The sequence below is a fragment of the Lepidochelys kempii genome, chromosome 4 (genome assembly GCF_965140285.1).
Source record: "Lepidochelys kempii isolate rLepKem1 chromosome 4, rLepKem1.hap1, whole genome shotgun sequence".
Classification (NCBI taxonomy): Eukaryota; Metazoa; Chordata; order Testudines; family Cheloniidae; genus Lepidochelys; species Lepidochelys kempii.
In genome coordinates this window covers 119,838,142-119,847,316 of record NC_136383.1, presented here as the reverse complement: position 1 = coordinate 119,847,316, position 9,175 = coordinate 119,838,142, and the positions used below count along the sequence as shown (strand labels likewise).

The following is a 9,175-nucleotide window of genomic DNA, read 5'->3' as shown; positions in this document are numbered from 1 at the left end:
AATTCCCACAATTCTCTCTGCTTGCACTGTTTTTAAAAAATTCCCACAATTCCTTCCCATAATCCACTCTTTTTTTTCTATTTTCTGCCAAAGGTAGGGATGCTGCCCAGATTAGAGGAGCTCTCTTGTCTATTTTAAGGCTCCGCCAAATGATTTTTCTTTTCAGAACCACAGCACCTACGACAGCAGCCATTCAGGCAGCTGGACTACTGAGGAGGAGTGGATGATAAAGACAGTGAATGAAACTGACCAGCTGCGGATGGTGGAACAATGGTTTTGGGCCCATGAAACAAGCACTGAGTGGTAGGGCTGGATCGTGATGGAAACCTGGGGTGACCAGTAGTAGCTGCAGAATTTTCGGATGGGGGAGACTATATTCTTAGAGACGTTTGCTGAGCTCTGCAGAGCAGAGACACCAAAAGGAAAGCTGCTCTGACGGTGGAGAAATGGGTAGCAAGCGCTCTTTGGAAGCTTGCAATACTGGAATGGGCAATCAGTTTGCTATTGGAAAATCTATGGTGGGGCTGTTGTCATCCAGTTGTGCAAGGCCATGAAGCATCTGCTGCACAGGATTTTGACTGTGGGCAACGTGCAGGAAATACAATATGGTTTCAATGCAAAGGGCTTCCCTAATTGTGCACCCTTCCATAACTTGCCTCTGAGTACATATGTTGAAAGGTTTCAGAGTGGTAGCCGTGTTACTCTAGCAGCAAAAACAATAAGGAGTTCTTGTGGCACCTTAGAGATTAACAAATTTATTTGGGTATAAGCTTTCGTGGGCTAAAACCCACTTCATCAGATGCATGGAGTGGAAAATACAGTAGGCAGGTATAAATACACAGCACATGGAAAGATGGGAGTTGTCTTACCAAGTGGGGGGTCAGTGTTAATGAGCCAATTCAAACTAAGTTACACTACTTCAGTTACATAAGTTAGGTAACAGACGTTGACATAACTTAGGTCGACTTACAGCAGTGTCTACACTGTGTTTCCACCTCTCGGGGAGGTGGAATATAGATGTCAACCAGAGAGTGCCCTGCCATCTACTTTAGTGGGTCACCAGACCCACTAAATAGACACCTCTGCATCGATCGCAGCAGTGCCGATTTAGCAGGAAGTGTAGACAAGTCCTCAGTATAAAGATGACCTATACTGGAATGCTAGTCCTCTTCCGGAATGAGAATAGCTATACTGGTATAAAATGCCTTTGCACTGATAGAACTGCCTCCAAACAAGGGGGCTTGTATGGCTTTAATTATACTGGTATAGTTAAAGTGGCAAAAAATTCTAGTATAGACAAGGCCTCAGTCACAGTATCTTCAGTTCTCCTGTACGGTACAATTTATTTAGGGCTAGATTGGGTATCCTTTACGCACCTTGGACTACTTGAGAGTGTAAGTGTTCTCCATGGTGAGTAATGGCTGCATGATCTAGTCCTTTAATAATTAACTCATGATTTTAAAAAGACTTTTTTTCCTCCATTACATTCATATACTATATGTGCCACCTGCGTTTCCTTCTTCGTGTGTGCTCAGTTCTATTTATTAGCAATTTACTCCTGCAATAGATTGAAGGTTTCACCTTTACAGTCAGATTTTATGGATTTTTCGTCAACTGGGTTTTGAATGTGTGAGGCAAGAGGTGATTGAACCAACCAGAATGTGACTTAAGAACATTCATTTGAATACAGGACGCTTTAAAATCAAATAAACATTTTGCTGTAATATCTTTGCAGCTACCTTCTATCAGCATAACATAGTGCCTGGTCTTTGTTTTAGCTGGTGGTACTTGAGGTTTGCTATTTACTGTGCAAATTTGATTGTGATTTTTATCTATGCAGTTTTATCTTCTGCTGACAAAAGTTATCTTTATTTTCAGTTAAAGATGAATAAAGCAAACAGAGAGTACTGAAGTCATTTTTTATTACTCTAACTTATGTAGATTTTATCAGTCATGTCCTCATTAACCATATATTATTGGTGTCATCTGCAGTCACTGTTATATGTTTAGTTGGAATATAAATCATCATTTTTATATGGCCTTAAATGTAATTAGTATTATTGGATGTAAATTTAATATTGTTTAGAACATTTGGGCAACAGCCAGCAGTAAGAATTGATTGCACCTGGCTAATTACATCTTTTCTCTATGAAGCAGAATGGAGATAAGCAGAAGGGTAACTATGGGGCTGTGTTAGCTAACGAATCAGTTATCAGTTGGTTACTGATTAGACATTGAAGCAATGATCCTCCTGCACCAACTTCACTGCGCTGGGCATTGTGTGTGGATGCCAGACTCTTGCCTACCAAACAAGTCCTCTACTCTGAGCTCACCCATGGTCAGAGATCCCGTGGTGGTCAGAGGCCACAAAGTGCCTTCCCCTCAAAGCTGAAAAGAGAGGAGGAAGGAAAAAGAAATAATTTTCTCCCAACAAGCCGCTGGTCTGCCACAAAATGTCTGTACCTACTGCAGGCAGATTTGCGGTTCCAGGATCGGGCTCCTGAGTCATCTCAGGACCCATATGTAAATCCATGGTAGAGGTCATCCTCGAATCGAGGGATCAACAATCACTGATTAGACAAAATCATTGATGGACATAAGTAATGGATGAAATCCTGGGTGTTTCTCCATTTGCTTCAATGGGGGCAAGGATTTTATCCAGTAAGTTAGAATAGAAACTCAGACTTCATATAGTGGACTGAGCATGGTAATAGAATCCAGAAGCTCCCAAATTCTAATCTGGGCTCTAACACTTACTTCCTATATATGGCTTCAAACAAGTCATCTAAACTTGTCATTGGACAATTCATTGGAAGGATTTCCGCAAATCAGTGGGAGTAGTTTTAGTGTGTGACACTGGCAGGCCAGCTGCCATCTCAGTATTGAGGTCCCCATGTCTCAAATGAACACTGACAACTACATAGCTGGAATTAATCTAGCTCACTTGTGTGTTCATAGTGTTAAATAGGTATTAGAATTAGAAGATTGTGTTTACTGTTTAAACTCTACTGAATGTTTGTGAGTATCTGCATGCATTAATCCCACTTACATAACACCTATATCCCTTATTGCAAGATAATATATGAGCGGTTGTATAGTTAACCTCTCTGACTGTGTAAATCACCAGACAGGAGAGAGACATAGAATCATAGACTATAAAGTCAGAGGGGATCATTATGATCGTTTAGTCTGACCTCCTGCACAACACAGGCCACAGAATCTCACCCACCAACTCCAGTAACAAACCCTTAACTTAGGTCTGAGCTATGAAGATATTAGTGTGAAGGGCCAATTTTTAACAGAAAGTTTTATGCCTTTCCGAAAAGAAAATGTCCTTCAATACCAGCTGGACTACTGTGGGAATGTTACAACTGGAATATCCTAAATACTGTCAACAGGAGGACAAAAGCCTTTTTTTATTTTGCCCTCCTTCCTGTGAAGGTGAGTCATGCATGTGGACTCTTCCTATCACCTGAGCTTGCAGCTCAGAGCACATGGCAGGAGCGGAATAAAACCCCTAACAAGAAGGAACTGATTATCTCTGCTGATTGGACTTGAGGGCAAAATGTTTCTAGGCATAAGAAAGAGATCCCCAGCTACTTAACCAGGGTTAGTCCCCTAAAGGACATATAGAGCTTGCTTATTATACAAGATTCTGTTACCTTTTGAAACATAAGACTGTAAATCGTGTGTGTGTGTGTAACCTGCTTTAACCTTATAAATAACTAATTTTTTTTTTAGTGTTGTCTTTGGTATAGAATCTAAGGTGCAAATTGACCTGGGGTAAGTGACTGATCCTTTGGGACTGGTAATAACTGGTAGAATATTGCTGTGTCTCTTGGTGTAATGGACCACCTATCACAAACATGCACTCACCTGCGTGGTTCGGTAGAGCAGAGTACCCACGGGGACTGTCTGTGACTCCATGTCGAGACTGTTATAATGCCTGAGGCATTTCCACTTGGTAATTCATTTGGTGAACTCTAAGTATAGAACTCACAACCAATTTGGGGTTTGTGCCCTGGTTCCTAGCAGTCTGCCTTGAGGCAGGTATTCATGGTTTTGAGTCACTGGAGGTAGTACTGCACACAGCCTTAACCTCTCTGAGTTAAATACATATATCAAATACATATATGTTGATTAAGACGTCCCTTCTTTTGAAGTTAAAGCCCATATACATAATTACAATTGCCTTTCAAATATATACTATAGTTATGTATATATTTACATCTCCATCAATAATTCATCTTTTCAGTCAGATACTGCAGTGATGAGTATCCATGAGTAATATCAATAATGTACCAAATTTTCTTTATTTCAAAATGTTGTTTCCCTGTTCAAATACTTTGGCATACATTTCTAATAACTGGCCTTTTGTACTACTAAAAGTTAAAGAAAAAGTTAGAATTGGAGGGGAAAGTGGTGATATTCTCCCAAGCTCTGCCCACAAACCAATTTGGCTCACTCATGACATCAAAATGTGACACCAATTCATGGCATACTGTGCAGATCTTAATAATATGATCATCCTTCTTCTTTCATGCATGCAACAGTGAAAGAGTTAATGGTGACATTTAGAGTAGCATCACAAGCTTCTGGGGTTAACCCACTGAGATGAATAAGGAGAATGCCCACCTCTCAGAGATATTATTTCAGTCTGTTGCAGCCACCATTGGATCAGTTTACGTTCTGTTCATATTGTGAAGGCTGTCATCACTGCCCTTTAAAGCAATTGTTTAAAAAAAATTAAACTAAGATCCTAGCAAACGTTTGCTTCTAGGAAAAGGGACTGGCTTGCTGAGCTGCTAAAAAACTGTCCACTTCAACAGCTACTTCATAGGACTTTATCAGCATGCAAATGGAGATGTCATTTGAAAGCAGCCTAGTTCACCTGTGTGATGGAAGCATAGTATATAGGTGTGAAAATCAGGAGAGTTATGCAAATATAAACATTATATATTATATTCAAAGAGAAATGGTCAATCAAAAGTGACTAATGATTTTGGGTGCCTCCATTTTTGGATGCCCAGCTTGAGAAATCTTCTCCTCCTTCCCTCTTTGGAAAAGCAAGAGAATTCTTCAGGGGACTGCAGGGATCATAACTCTGGCCACCTCCTGCACAGGGGGGACAAAAGAAGGCATTTCTGCCTGCCTTCCCCATCACATTGGTGCAAGGGACAAATATAATCTGACTCGGAGTTTCTTTAGAATAATAGGAGTTTTCACAATTCTTGTGAAGTGTAAATTAATTTTCCTTTTCCCTTGGCATTTTTGCTTATTCTAAATTATCTCTACTGTATAATTAAAAGAGAAACTTCAAATATAACATTAGCAAACACTTCTCCCTGTTCTTCACCTTCTTAAAGGCTATTAATTACATCTGTATACTGTGAATCCATTGAGGAGTTTCTGCACTGGCATATTAATGATGAAGCTCTCTGAAGAGTGTTCCCTAGACCTTTAGCAGTTCCAAATGCCTGTTAATGAAAAAAGCTTTGTGGATGGCATCCTGCTTGAATGAACAAAGGTAACAATGGAGACTGGGAAATTAATTATTAAGGCGGATGCTACAAAAACATAGGTCAATAATGTTCAATATGTGGTTGGAAGGGAATTGAAAAAAACATAGGCTTTGACTTAGAAGGAGAGGGAGTCTCACTAGCATGTGCTGTAATTCACATATAAGATAAGCTATTTTTGGGTGTGGAGTTTAGACTGATATTATAGTCCCTCTGGGGGACATGTCACACTGCAAAGTAGTTCTGACATTCTGAAAAAGAGACTAGTCAAGTCGAAATGGAGGCTGTCAGGTAACTTTCATTGCTCTTAATTTCTTTTCTGTGTTCCTAAACCTTAGTGCTGCATGAGGCCCCAATTCATGAAAGCGCTTAAACAGCTGTGTAAATCCACTCCTCTTCAGAAAAGCAGATAAGCATGTATTTAACTTTAATTCCCATTCCACTGGGAATTTAGCATGCGCTTAAAGTTAAACACACATATAAGGGCTTTCCTGAATCAGGTCATGAGGTTGTTTTTCATAGTGTCCATTCTCATGCATTTATTATAGTAGTGCCTAGAGATGCCCCAAATGCTGAGCACTACATACACATAGGCCAGGTCTACACTACAAGCTAGGGATGTGATTCCCCTTCTCGTGTACACATACTTGACTAGCTCTCATCAAGCTAGCATGAGTATAAATAGCAGCATAGCCACAGTAGCTCGGGTTGTGGCAGCAGAAACATGGCTGAGGTGTGCCAAATACAAACCCACCTGAAAATTGGTGGATATGTATTCAGGAATCATACCCCTCGCTCACAGTGTAGACACAGTCATAATAAGAGACACTCCCTGCCCCACAGAGTTTACACGCTAAATAGATAAGACAGATACGGGTGGGAAATATCACTACTCCCACTTTAGAGATGAGATTAAGATCCCAGTTCTAGGGACTACAATCATTTGACATCTAACTGGTAATGCTCTGAACCAAGTCTTCGGCTTGCTCAATAAGTGAGTTTGATATCCCCTCATCACTACATTTAAGTCTACTACATACAATATGTCCACTTGTAACTGTCAGGAAAAAATAGCCCTTCACAGATTTTAGGTTTATTGAATATTCTCATTATTTGTGGTCCTAAAAGAAAATCCTTTTTTTGGTTGGTTTATTTAATGTGGAAGTTATTGCATTCTCAACAAGGCACATCTATTCTTCTTGATTTTAAAAAATACTTTAAAAAAATTGAAAATTATTTTTTTCCCCATAAAATTGTTGCAACTGAAAAATGAACTGTGTATCTTCCGGAGAGTGAAATAACTCAGGAATTCAGGGAGGTTGAGGTTCCTTCTCCAAAGATTCTACCTGTTGTTTCCTACTGGTGTGCCATAACCCAACCCCTGTATCTGGATTACCATTCATGAAACCCAGCAGAACTTCAGTCCAACTTAAAACTCCTGATTGTGGCCTGGACAGACATAGCACAGGGAAGGTTATCCTCGCTCTATTTCACACCTAGTTCTAATTAGGAAACACTTGAAATCTCACTCACAAAAAAAGCTTCTTTTCAATATGCTGAATCCAGACGCACTTCTACAATTAAGCCATTAATTACCCTGGTATGGCATATGTCACATTTTAACCTAGTTCCCTCATGAATTAGGCCATTTATTCTTCACCTCCTAGTACTTTTTAATAACAAATGTTTTCAGAAATACAAGCATACCTTTAGTATTAAAACTCTAGTAGGGTCAAATACTCTTACTCCCATGAATAGTACCATACTCTCCAAGTATTCCCATTTACTTCAGTTGTTTACTCCTGATGTAAGGCACTAAGCAACACATGGGAGGATATCACAATCTGGCCTTTATCACGTTTCCCTTTATTTTATAAAATTGTATGGGTCCCTTTCAAGCATTACCAGATGGAAACTGAATGAGAATTTCTCAAATAGAATTTGGGAAAATGTGACTTTGTTCAATATGTTTCTTTATTAAGAACTGACTCTTTCACTAGTAGCTCATCCTACTGTAAATGTTCCTAATTCAGAAACACAGATTTCTTCTTTCCACATTTCTCCTTTCTAGTGAGTCTTTTCTGAAAATTAATGCTGAGATCAAATGAAGGGGTTTTTTTCCTCTAAAATAATTTTAATCTATGCTGGAAGATTTAATGTACTAAACTTAATATGCAGAAATAATGTATAAAGAAGAAAAGGCTTTTCCAAATTTTCCTAAAGGTTGTTTTCAGTTTGCAATAATTAATGTGATAAGACATGTTTGAAAATGCATTAAAAGATCAGGAAGATTCCTCTGCAGGTACTTTAGAATCTAATAAATAATAAATCTGATGATTAACTGCATGGGCATAAGGAAAGCACATTACTAGGAAACTGAATAGAACCTGGCCTTTGAACAAATGTGTACTATTTTTTTAATATATAAAAGTACTTGAATATAGTCAATTCTGTGAAAAGAGGGAAAAAAAAGAATTACAGAAAGTGATATTGAGTTAACACTGTATTTCCAAATTAAACAGATTTAAATATTGCCATTAGCAATCAGGGTATTAGGATTTTGATGGAACAGTGTCATAAGAAGGTAAGCAAAACAATTATCTGGCTTAACGCTGTTTGAGCAGCCACACTGGTTTATGCTGGCCTAGAGAGCTGAAGTAAGACCACCACCAAGGCTTCTCATTGTGCCGTGTAGGCTGCCCTCTTTCTTCTCTTGGTTCAGACTGTGCATGTTGGGCATGAGGATCAAAATATTCCAGTGGGTCGTATCGCTCATATATGTCTTCCATTGGCCCCCAGAGGAAATTTTTAGGCCTTGTATCTAGAGATCGAAGGGCAAAATCTACCCTCCCCGCTCTTTTCATCTTGGCAGGCAGAGTGACCCTTTTCATCACCTTGCTGTATCCGATAGCATGAGCACTGATTATGTATCTTCCCGGAGGTAGGAGTCTCCAGTAGTCTCCATCGGCAGCTAAAGAAAACAGGTATCTCAGTCCTTTGTCCAGTAGCATAAATGCGTACACACATCTATACACAGATAAGCATTGGACGTTATAAGGGCAGATTTTGAAAAAGAGCTCAGCACACTGGGTGTTCCCCTCTTTTAAAAATCAGGTTGCAGGTGTCACAGTGGGAGCTGCTGGGAGTTGAGCACTTTTGAAAATCTGGCCCGTAGTAAATAATTGTATTTCTGAACTTGTAAATTGTATTAATATCAGGATAGATGCAGTGTATGTATTACACAGAAGTACACCATGGCAAACAAAAATGGTGCCTGATTCTGTTTTTACTTGCAATGGTATGAATAAGAAGTAGCTCCAGTGAAGTCAATGGATTTATACCTGTCTGTAGCTGATGTAAGTGAAAGAAGAATCAACCCCAATATAGAGGTATATTGTATGTCCGAGGGCATAAGAAATTCCTATTTGTAATATATAATACACATGAGACATGGGGCCAGATCATCAGCTGGTGTAAATAGTTTGTCTCTGATGCTGAGGTGAAAATGTCCAATTAAATGACTACCTTGAAATCCTACATGTTGGTGGCTCATTGACTTCAGTGGAACTATAGCAGTTTCCTCCAGCTGAGGATCAGGCCTGTATTTTAACGCATATGCAGAAGGAGGCAGTGCAAACAATGAGCATTTATGCATA

The 9,175-nt window shown here is 39.3% G+C and overlaps 1 protein-coding gene across 4 annotated transcripts in view; it reads right to left on the bottom strand.

Moving 5' to 3' along the window:
- Window positions 1–739: 739 nt before the first annotated feature.
- Window positions 740–9,175, bottom strand: part of CPZ (carboxypeptidase Z) — a 65,767-nt gene continuing 57,331 nt past the window's right edge. For 2 of the 4 annotated variants that reach the window (XM_073342630.2, XM_078852588.1), the window contains exon 11: window positions 7,920–8,490. In XM_073342630.2, coding sequence (XP_073198731.1) covers window positions 8,126–8,490 — 365 coding nt within the window. In that variant the 3' untranslated portion in view covers window positions 7,920–8,125. The other 2 variants (XM_073342632.2, XM_073342631.2) reach the window with 2 other exon arrangements.